Source organism: Heterodontus francisci, chromosome 22 (assembly GCF_036365525.1).
Source record: "Heterodontus francisci isolate sHetFra1 chromosome 22, sHetFra1.hap1, whole genome shotgun sequence".
In the NCBI taxonomy this organism is placed as follows: Eukaryota; Metazoa; Chordata; class Chondrichthyes; order Heterodontiformes; family Heterodontidae; genus Heterodontus; species Heterodontus francisci.
Window position 1 is genome coordinate 42,120,076 of NC_090392.1, and position 12,199 is coordinate 42,132,274.

Here is a 12,199-nt window from a genome sequence, read left to right on the forward strand (position 1 = left end):
AACACAAGTCCTTAACACAGAGATACAAAGGATAACTGCTTATCTGGGACTACCAGAGAATGCCCAGCAGGTCTGCCAGCGTGAGAGAGAGAGAGATGCGAGGGACGTGGAGGCAGGCAGACAGAGAGTGGCAGTGGCAGGCAGACAGAGAGAGATGCCAGCAGCCAGACAGCTTATTCCAGCTGCAGTAGCAGGGTCCCATATTCTCTGTATCTTGTGTACTACTGCAGGCTCTGCCTCTGTGAGGCATTAGGTAGGATTCGCACAGGTGTTATCACTACTCTCCCACAGTCTGAACTGTGAACTAAAAGCGCCTTAGCACCTTCCTTATCTGGACTTGGTACCATTTACACTTGCACCCAACCTATGGTAATCACCTGAAGGAAGCAAACACCCTTAGGAAACTGGCGAGGCACCAAGATACAGAGTAAAACAAGTGCCTCAGCTCCTTCCTGAGCTTTCAGCTGGAGATTAATCCAAATCATTAGGAACTAATTTAATTTGTCAGCTGCACTGCCAGGGTCTGGTTGGGCTAAAATCAAAGACTGCACACAATGGTCCAACAGGCAACGACACCGCCATACAGGCCAGACAGTCCCAGAGTCAGCTGGGGTGCCACAGTTAGCCTCAGCGCACCTGGCTAGGGGATCAGTCCCTTGCTGCTGATCACTGCCCGTCTTACAAAGTATGTCGTCGTCAGGTGAAGACAGAATCAGGTTCAGCTGTGATCATTCCCAGTGTTGGCTTAACAGCACTCATTGTGTAGTCCCTTCTCCACTTGGACAGGTTACTGCCTGCAGAATAATAGCTCAGCAGATGTCAGCAAGGAAAATCGCTATATGTTTGAAATACATTCCATTTACAGCTGTGGGCAAAATGGGATTGGATTCAGTTGCTTGGTAAGGCTGCTTACTCACTGAGACTGGCAATGCTGCTCACTTTCAGTACAACTAACTGGATTACTGCTTACAGTCAGAACAGCTGTGGGTCATAGCACACACTCAGTACAGCTGTGCACTGCTGTTTCGTACAACTCAGTACAGGTAATGTTTTTAAATCATGTAAAGACTAATCTCTTCTTTCACACAGACAACTGATCTGCTGACTCAGGCGATGAGCGAGCTGTCGCAGACGCTGACGACGGACTACCGCCCACCTCAAGGAGATTATCAGCGCGTGCAGTACATTCCTGTCTCTCAGCACATTCAACCAGTTCAGGGACAGCAGCCTCAGCACATCCAACTCCAGGTGGTACAGGTAGCACAGGTGGGTGATGCATGTGTACGCGTATGTATGTGTACACACACGCTCAAAATGAAAAATGAGCAAGACAATACAGTCTTTAACACTAAAATACAGACGCAGAGGAAGGATGGTAAATGCCCAGCATAAGAGAAAAGGAGCATGGAAAACTTGGGTGGGGAGGACTGAAAGCACGGTGAAGGGAACTAAGTCATAAGAGCATGGGGACAGGAGTAGGCCATTCAGCCCCTCGAGCCTGTTCTGCCATTCAATTCAGTCATGGCTGATCTGTATCTTAATTCCATCGACTGTCAGTTCAGAAACCTTGAATGCTCTTCCTAACAAACTTCTATCAGTCTCTGTTCTGAAATTTTCAATTAACCCTCAACCTCAATTGCTTTTTGGATGATTTAGTTTCAGATTTGCACTACCGTTTGTGTGAAGAAGTGCTTCCTGACTGCCCCTGAATGGCCTAGCTCTACTTCCTTGTTCTGGATGTCCCCACCAGAGGAAATAGTTTCTCTCTATCTGCAGTATCACCCCATAATTATCTTAAACCTTCCTTAACCTTTTATTCTCAAGCGAATACAGCCTGGTCTGTTTGCTCAAATGCTCAGTCACTGTCCCTCACAACAGATTCTAGTAACTTCCCCACAACAGATATTAGACTGATGAGCCTATAGCAAGAAGAATTTTGAAAGGAAAGAGGCGGGTGGAAAGGTGGATGGATCAAGAGAGAGAGTTGCAGAAAGAAGAGGCCACCAATGCAGGAAGTAGGCAACAGGAAGTGTGCCAATATTGGAGGGGTGGAAGTTGTTTGTAGGAAGGTACAGCTGAAGGAAATTGCTGAGGGAGGAGAGATGAAGCCATGCTGAAGCATGGACAGGGATCATGAAGCAGTTCACTGGGACAGAGAGTCAATGCAAGAAAGAGAGGATGGGTTGATGAGGGTGTGGAATTTTATTTAGATGAGAACACGAGCCATGGCATTCTGAATAAGTTGCCATTTGTGAAAGATGCAGAGAGGAGTTGGACAGATGCTGGATATGAATTAGGGTGTCGACAGTAGTTTATGAATTAGGTGTCATCTGTGGCTCAGTTAGTAGCATAGTCACCTCTGAGTCAGAAGATCGTGGGCTTGAATCCCACTCAGAGACTTGAGCACCAAATTTAGGCTGACACCATCAGAGGTACCAACTTTCAGATTTGATATTAACTGAGGCCCCATCTGGCCCCTCAAGTGAACGTAGAAGATCCCTTGTCACTATTCTGAAGAGGAGCAGGGGAGTTCTTCCAGTATTTATCCTTTAAACAACATCACTAAAAACAGATTCTCTGGTCACATTGCTGTTTGCAGGAGAAAATTGGCTGCTTCATTTTCTGCATTCAGAAGTGACTATACTTGAAAAGTATTTCATAGGCCGTGAGCATACTGGCAAAGGTGCTATGTAAATGAGAGTCCATTCCTCCCATTCAGTTGGGCTGGAGGATAATGGGGGATGAGTTTCGATGGGAGAGTTCAAGAAATGGGAATGGACTTCAGTAGCTGAGTCAGAGTACTGGAGAGTTTGGTTTTAATGGGTGGATTGCATTTCAATGAGAGAGTTGGTACTGGAGACATAGGCTTCAACAGGACAGGTGGTACTGGAGAGATGGGCTTCAACAGGAGAGTTATGGTACTGGATGGATGGGCTTTGATGAGATAGGTAGAGATTCATTTTGACTCGAGGGATTGGCTTGAGTGGAAGAATTGGTACTGGAGGGATGGGCTTCGATGGGAGAGTTCGGATGTTGGAGGGAATGTCGTTTGCTCATCCTTGTGTCTGCATTCCCAGAGGAGAAATTCTTTCGTCAGCCAGCTGCTGACAGACCTGCAGTATTTCAAGTTCAAGTACAAAAAGTCGTCAAACTAGAATGAAGTCTCCATAACAAGAGTCACCAGGGACTTTTCTGATTTGGCCTGTTGTCAGGCCCACTTAGTGAAATTATCGCAAGTGCCCATTTGGATTGTCTGCTATTTCCAGTTCTCCTATAATCACGGTTATCTTTCAGACTGAAGTAGGCTTTCTTGTTTTGGCATCTGCAGCCAAGCAAATGGCTTTTAAGTTGTGAAGTCTGTTTAAAGTTCAGCAGCAGTGCATATTGAGAGAGTCTTCACTTGCTGTATGGAAATTCTTCAGTCTGCATTGAACCTTGATTTACAACCCTGAGTGAGTCTTGTGCACCCCTAAATTGCCGGTCACTGAGTAACTGAGCCCTGATCCTAGTTGCCCACTGCCTTACTCATCCAGGGATAGTGAGTGCCATTAAGAACAGAACACACACTAGGCTACTACTGCTTAGCAACTCTTAAAATTCTTTCTCTTGTTAGACAGTGAGTCAGTTTGCTGATGTAAGATTAAACAAAAGCAAGGGATATGGTAAGGTCAAAGTAAATGTAGCTGGTTGGCAAATCCTGAGTACTCTGCCTGCTGCCAGGCTTGTGGCCACTGTGGAAACTCGCAGCTCTCTGAATCTCAGCAATTTCAATGATGGAATTATTCTAAATAGTTGTGAGAATTCAGACAATTCCTTGTATTTGACACTAACATTCTTTGTGTATTTCCCCCCATGATTGACCAGTAAGAAAAAGGATCTCTTTTGGAGTGGCTCCTAGTTGATGTGCCAGGCTCATTAATGAGATCTAGTGGGAAGATCCTTCAGTGTGAGCTGGAAATTTTCCTAATCAGCTCCAGAATAGAAGCCAGTAATTTAATACGTAATATGATCCTGGTTGGACAAGATAAGGGAAGGCCAGCAGTGTTCTATCCCAATGGGATATCTATGGACATTTGGGTACTGGATTTAATTCATAGGACTATCCGTTCCAAAATGAAATATACCATTTTGTCCTGTATAAGACTTTGGTTAGGCCTATGTCCCTTTTTGGTTCCTTCACATGATGTGTGCTATTGAGGCTTTGGAAAAGGTTCAAAGGAGGGTCACAAGAATGATTTCCAGTTTGAAGCACCTTAGTTCCCAGAGAGGCTTAAAGAAATGGGTCTATATAACTTGGAAAAGCGTAGACTAACCAGGGCGATTTGAGTTCAGTCTGTAAAACACTGAAAGGAGTGGTTTGTTTGCACACTGACATTACGTCAGTTAGTTTGTGGAGGATCTGGCTTCATGTGTGTAAATTATGCAAGGAAAGAAATAGGTTAAATGTATTTGTCCCAGAGAATAATAGACCATTTGCTGGCTTGTGTGTGAATGCTGATTCACTGTGTACCTTTTAAGAGAGAGCTGGACCAGTTCCTGGTTGGAGTGGAGATTGCATCACAGGTACCAAATAACATAAGTAAAGGTCAGTGTGGTCGCCTGGACTGGTTCGTTTGCCGAGAGGGATCAGAGAGGCATTTTACAGGTTTTTTTAAAATTAGGTCTTGGGGTTGTGATCTGAATAATGCCTGCCCCAGGAGACCACATGGCACCCAGGGAGTAAGGAGTCTGTTTCCATGATGCATAAAGGATCACAATTGTATGGGCAGTCTGGGTGGGCCAGCTGATCTTGTGTTTTTCATTGTGCATTGTTCATATATGGCTTTTGTTGTTGAAAACCTATGTTAAGTACTCTGGATTTTGGTAAGGTGTATCCCCACAGAGAGAGAATGTGCACTCCACTTCATGCAATCCACCTGTGTGGATTTCTCAATATCTTATTCTGGAGACTCTTCACATGTGTTTCTGCAAGTGTCAAACACTGGCTAAAAATTGTTTTCCCCTTTTACACTGAGGTTGCAGCTGAGTAGACAGGTGGGCATCAGTGCTGTTTTAAATTTAACAGGAGGAGCTGGTATATGCCCCTCCTTACAGCACTGGGAGTGTGACCCTGCTTCTGGTGGGGATGGGGCAAGCACCTGATCTCCATTTGGCATCCCTCTATGGGGATATGCTGTGATTCAGAACTTTGCATCTTATGGGTTCTTAACCACAGACTTGTGCCATCCCTTGGAGTTGTATATTGGGATCTGGTGATGCTGGGGTCCGGTGAGCCTCCTGTAAGTTCATTCACCAACTTTCTCAAACTCTTCAGTGCTTTTATTTTCCTTGTTTGCTGAAACCAGTGGAATGAAGTGATTTGCACCAAATGCAATCAGCAAAAGGTAGCAGAGGGAAATGCAGCAACTACTTTGGATATCCTCCTATAAATCCGTCTTCAATTGGGGTTGTTTTAGGATGGAAATTTTGGCAAGGAAACAAATAAAAAAACAAGAAATAGGATCAGGAGTTGGCCATTTGACCCCTTGAGCCTGCTCTGCCATTCAAAAAAGATCATGGCTGATTGTCTAATTCAGTACCCTGTTCTCGCTTTCTCCCCATATCCCTTGATCCCTTTGGCATTAAGAAATATATCTGTCTCCTTCTTGAATATATTTAATGATTTGGCCTCCACTGCCTTTTGCGGTAGAGAATTCCACAGGTTCACCACCCTCTGAGTGAAGAAATTTCTCCTCATCTCGGTTCTACATGGCATACCCCGTACCCTGAGACTGTGACCCCTGGTTCTGGACTCCCCAGCCATCAGGAACATCCTCCCTGCATCAAGCCTGTATAGTCCTGTTAGAATTTTATAGGTTGATCTCCCTATAATCATCGCAAAATGATCTTAATGATGATCTTGGGGCTGCCCTAGTGGTTCAGAGAGTTTATCCAGTAAAAAGGCCAGCTCCTATTTGTGACTTGGCTGAAGTTAGCTGCGTAGGGTGCCAGTGTATTTGTTACAGTCAGCCTCAGAGGCTTGGGTTGGAGGGTATATACCTGCCAAGGCTCCTGCTTACTATCCAGTGAGCACTGCTGAAAGTTTGAGTCAGGATCAGGCTCTTCTCTGGTTGAACATTTTACCAGCACTGCCGCTCTTGGTGTCACCCCACCTTGGATGGGCCAGCATCTTTCCCTCTGTATTCTAGGAAGAGTTGGTGCCTTCTGGAGAGATGGGATGAAAAAAAAATAGTGCTTGTTTTAGAATGCAAACCATCAATATGGTCATGACATGAAGTGACACAGCATTGCTGTTATGGTTGTGCGAAGGTTAATCCCTCCTCCTTTGTCCATTTGATTTCAGGCCTCCTCCCCACAACAGAATCAGCATTCCACCGTGGATGTCAGCCAGCTGCATGATCCTCATGCCTTCACACAGCACTCCGTTCAGGTCCAGCATGTCCAGGTGACGGATCAGTCCAGCACCATGGCTGCCACTGGTTCCCAGGTAACACTAATTGGAACGTTGCACAACAGATCTCCTGCAGCTCAAGTTGAGAATGCTGAGGCAGTTTACTGTTCTACAATATATATCCTCCTCACTCCACTGGAGCAAACTCGCCCTGGGAAAGGGGAAAATAAATCACCTAAGAGACTAGGTCTTATGATATCTCAGTGTCATCTCCCATCCAAGTGAAAACTCAGGAACTTGCCTTATATAGAACCTAGGTAAATGGGGGACATTTCTGATGCACAGTATCATAATGTCATGAAACATCATCTTCCATGTGATTGTCTTCCCAGGAATGTGAGCAGGAGTTAGCTCACTCCAGTGGTGGGAAGAAAGCTGAAGACTTCCAATGCTAGTTAATCTCTGTCTGTCTAAGGGAGCAGATAGGTGATAATTCCATGAGAGAAGTGGTTCTTGGGGCTGAACCTGACAACTGCAGAGTAAATGCTTTGGAAGTGACCTCATCCTGGCAGTAGCCATATTGTAAAGTTCATGGCTTTCAGGGGTGCGAAATGTTGCACAAACAGGATCTTAGGAATACACGCACTTCACCTGCTACTGGGCAGCACAGAGATTTTCATTCCTTTCTTTCTCAAACTACTTGAGTTGAAGTTCAGAAGTTTCAGATTATTGAGAGCTCTTCAAGAAAATATAAGATGGAGCAGTACATTGAATACTCGGGAGTTTGTTTATCTGTATGTTGTGCAGAATTTCCCCAGCCTGTATCATAGAGCCTGCTGGGGTCCAGTAATCTAACAGACACCAGATGAAAGAGTAATTGGGGGAGCGTAAAGACTATTTTAGATTTCGTAGCAACATTTGTTTCTTGACTGATTTTCTCATGCTGTTTGGAATATGTGTTTGATTGTAGAGTGGAGGAGGCCAACCACTGAGCCCTTCATCGCAGCAACAACAGGAACTCAGCCCTTCTCAGATACAGGGCGGAACATCAACCTTACAGCAGCAACCAACAGCTACAGTGCAGCATACATATCTTCCTAGCACCTGGGGAACCTATCGCAACTACTGTAAGTGGCTGTCCGAGTTAAGACAAAAACGGATCTTGCAGACCCAGTCATGCTCCATCCTGTCACTAGTCTGTGCCCCCCTGCCTTCCCCCTGAAAGCAACTCATTAGAAGGGATGGTAGCATAGTGGTAATGTCATTGGACAAGTAATCCAGAGGCCCAGGCTAATGCTTCAGAGACATGAGTTCAAATCCCACGATGGTAGCTGGGGGAATTTAAATTCAATTAATAAATAAATCTGAAATAAAATGCTAGTCTCATTAATAATGATCATGAAACTATCCGATTGTTGTAAAAACCCATCTGGTTCACTAACATCCTTCAGAGGAGGAAATCTGCCATCTTTACCTGGTCTGGACTACATGTGACTCCAGACCCACAGCAATGTGGTTGATTCTTAACCGCTCTCTGAAGTGGCCTAGCAAGCCACTCACTTGTATCAAACCGCCACAGAAAGCATTGTGCGTGTAACTGCACCACATGAACTGCAGCGGTTCAAGAAGGTGGCTCGCCATCCCTTTCTCAAGGGCAATTAGGGATGGGCAGTAAATGCTGGCTAAAATCTGCTAAACTCAAAGCTGAATTCCTACTACGTTGAGATTGCCTGTTCAGAGTACATAGTTAGCCATGGTTTCTGGGTCAGAACCAATTGTGCACAGGTCACTCAAACACTGACAAAAATTTGCAGAACTATAATGATGGGAGGTTGGGCAGAATCAACATAAGTAAATTGGATTTCAGGTCTGTTTGTGACTCTGTCCATGAATTGTAGGCTTCCTGACAGGAAAAACATGAAAGAGGATAGGTCCCATAAAAATTATTTCACTCTCTTCCCTGCTCTTTTCTCCTGAGGGCATTGGCTCATACAGGTAGCTGCTCTCTTAACACCTCAGCTAATTGACCCACGTGCATCTGAGTCACTGTTTTAAAAAGAAACCTCACATTTATTTTGTGCTTTTCACAGCTGTGCGAATATCAAAGGTTTTACTGCCAATGCAATATTTTGAAGTGTGGCCACTGCTGTTTTGTAAGCAATCGAAGCAGTCATCTTATACACAAATAAATTACCAGTTCATCTGCTTTTGATAGTATTGGATGAGGGAAGAATGTTGACCAGGCCAGCAGGGGAACTCCCTGCTCTTTGAATAATGATATGTGATCTTTTGGAAAATAGGAAGATAGGAACAAGATGAGGTCATTGTGCCCCTTGAGCCAGTTCTGCCATTCAGTAGATCATGGCTGATCAGTATCTTATCCCCATTTATTTACCTGCCTTAGTAGTTCATGTGGGTCAATTGGCTGAGGTATTACAGGGCAACTATCTAATACCCTTGCCTAACACAAATCTATAAATCTCAATTTTAAATTTCAATTAACTACAGCATCAACAGCTTTTTTGGGGAGAGTTCCAGATTTCACTGTCCTTGTGTGATGAAGTGCTTCCTGACATCACCTCTGAATGGCTTCGCTCTAATTTTAAAGTTATGCCTTCCTGTTCTGTACTCCTCCAACGGAGGAAAAAGTTTCTCTCAACTCAATCATCTTAAAAACCTCAAACAAATCATCCTTTAATCTTCTATACGCAAGGGAATACAAGCCAAGTCTCTGTGCTTGTAATTTTAGTTTAGAGATACAGCACTGAAACAGGCCCTTCGGCCCACCGAGTCTGTGCCGACCATCAACCACCCATTTATACTAATCCTACACTAATCCCATATTCCTACCACATCCCCACCTGTCCCTATATATTTCCCTACCACCTACCTATACTAGGGGCAATTTATAATGGCGAATTAACCTATCAACCTGCAAGTCTTTGGCATGTGGGAGGAAACTGGAGCACCCGGAGGAAACCCACGCAGACACAGGGAGAACTTGCAAACTCCGCACAGGCAGTACCCAGAGTCGAACCCGGGTCCCTGGAGCTGTGAGGCTGCGGTGCTAACCACTGCGCCACTGTGCCGCCCCTTTCAACCACAGTATTGTGCTGCTGAATCTGCACTGCACCCCTCACACTTTCCCACATGTAACTCTGTTTGTCACTGTTTTGCCCACTCGCTTTATCTCTTACTGTACCTTTGCAACTTTCTGCTCCCATCTACACAATTCACTGTGCCACCTAACTTAATATTGGATATATGGCTCCCTATTTGTTTACCCAAGTTCATTTTTAAATATAATGAAAAGCATATCCATGATCTCTCTGTCTCCCACCTCCTCACCAATTTTCTGTCCAGGATATTAAGGCATTAGACAGGGTTCAGAAAAGATGTACGAGAATGGTTCCAGGGATGAGGAACTTCAGTTACGTGGATATATTGGAGAAGCTGGGATTGTTCTACTTGGAGAAGAGTAGATTAAGAGGAGATTTTATAGAGGTGTTCAAAATCAAGGGGTCTGGACAGAATAGGTAGAGAGAAATTGTTTCCGTTGGCAGTCGGATCCAGAACCAGAGGACACCTTTTTAAGCTGATGGACAAAAGAACCAGAGGTGACATGAGGAAAAACTTTTTTGCACAGTGTTGTTAGGATCTGAAAGTGTGGTCGAGGCAGTTTCAATCGAGGCCTTCAAAAGAGAATTTGACAATTATCTGAAGAGAAAAAAATTGCACGCTATAGGGAAAAGGCTGGGCCTAGGTGAGTTGCTCTTGCAGAGAGCCTGGACAGACATGATGGGCCAAATGGACTCCTCCTGTGCTGTAGACATTCTACGATTCTATGTCGTCAGCTTGAACAGGCGGATGAGGCCTCGGTTTAATATCTCATCCAAAACATGGCACCTCTAATAGTGCAATTCCTCAGTACATATGAAGTGGTTGCCTAGATTAGGTGCAACGGTTTTGCATTCATGCTTGGAATCACAACCTTACTACTCAGAAGTTCAAGTGCTACCATTGAGCCAAGGCGACACTGATGGATGCTGATCAGAATATCTTACATTCTGTGATTAAATTGAAAGGTGCAACCAGTAAATGAGCGGACAGTGTGATTCATAATTTACCCAGTCACTCATTAGCATATTGCAAACAGCTGGACTCTGATGTATGACATTTTATACTGATGTGAAATTGTACAGATACCATATACCAGAGTACATTGAATTCCCCGAGCAGCTGTGCTAATATTCACCATGTTTACAGAAGAGGGTTGAAAGAGAATTGTGTAGATCGCTTGCCCTGTCCCTCAGGCCCTCTTGCAGTTGCCACACCCCTTTCTGCCTCAGTGTTGTGTGGTTCTGTTAGACTGGTAGGGATGGGAATTATTGTTTCTGACTTGGTTGGCTGTCTGTTCAGAATAATCCAGGGACAGAGGCCAAAAGATAATCAATATTCTGAAATGTGAAATGATTCCAGATATGAGCTTAGCTCAAACCGAATAAATCCCAAGGCATAGAAGGTATTTATCCCAGAGTGCTGAGAAAGATTAGGAGATTTGAGAGGCACCATCATTATAAAGGAGCCACTGGACATTGGGGAGGTGCCACTAGATTGGAAACAGGTTAACATGACGCTCATATTCCAAAAAAGAGGCGGAGCAGGCACTGGCAACTATAGACCCACTTAGTAGCATACACATCAGAGGAGGATCAACCTGTACAGGGCTCTGGTCAGACTGCATCTTGAGCACTCCATCCTGTTGTAGCTGAGAAACAAGGAAAGGTAGTGCAGAGAAGAGCCAGTGTTAGGGGTCACAGTTAAGAGGAAAGATTGAACAGCAGGCATCGGAAGGATTACTTTAGAAGTTTGTAAAATGGTTACTCTTTAACCTTTACACCCTTGTTCACAAAACAGTGTAAAGAAAAAGCTCAGCCAGTCAGTTTAACTTCGGTGGTGGGGAAACTTCTGGAAACAATAATTCGGGACAAAATTAATAGGCACATGGACAAATGTGGTTTAATTAAGGAAAGCCAGCATGGATTTGTCACGGGAAAATTATGTTTAACTAACTTGCTGGAGTTTTTTGAAGAGGTAACAGAGAGGGTTGATGAGGGCAGTGCTGTTGATGTAGTATACATGAACTTCCAGAAGACATTTGATACAGTGCCACACAACAGACTTGTGAGCAAAGTTATAGCTCATGGAATAAAAGGGAGAACAAATACGAAATTGGCTGTGTTACAGGAAACAGAGTAGTGATTAATGGATGTTTTTTGGGCTGGAGGAAGGTTTGTAGTGGAGTTTCCCAGGGGTCAGTGTTGGGACCTTTGCTGTTCCTGACATATATAAAAAACTTATACCTTGGTGTACAGGGCACAATTTCAAAGTTTGCAGATGATACAAAACTTGAAACAATTGTGAACTGTGAGGAGAATAGTGTACAACTTCAAAAGGACATAGACAAGTTGGTGGAATGGGCGGACAATAGCAAATGAAGTTCAATGCAGAGAAATGTGAAGTGATTCAATTTGGTAGGAAGAACTTGGAGAGACAATGTAAGATAAAGGGTACAATTCTAAAAGGGATGCAGGAGCAGAGGGACCTGGGGGTTTGCGTGTATATGTCATTGAAGGTGGCAGGACAGGTTGAAAGAGTGGTTAATAAAGCATACAGTATCCTGGGCATTATTAATAGGGGCATAGAGTGCAAGAGCAAGGAGGTTATGTTGAACTTGTATAAGACACTAGTTCGGCCTCAGCTGGAGTATTGTGTTCAGTTTTGGGCGCTGTACTTTAGGAAAGCTGT

At 44.2% G+C, this 12,199-nt stretch overlaps 1 protein-coding gene across 1 annotated transcript in view; it reads left to right on the forward strand.

Moving 5' to 3' along the window:
- prdm10 (PR domain containing 10) overlaps nt 1–12,199 on the forward strand; it is a 222,800-nt gene that overhangs the window by 193,429 nt on the left and 17,172 nt on the right. The window contains exons 20-22 of the mRNA XM_068054249.1: nt 1,090–1,266; nt 6,344–6,487; nt 7,362–7,518. Coding sequence (XP_067910350.1) covers nt 1,090–1,266; nt 6,344–6,487; nt 7,362–7,518 — 478 coding nt within the window. The remainder of the gene's footprint in view (nt 1–1,089; nt 1,267–6,343; nt 6,488–7,361; nt 7,519–12,199) is intronic.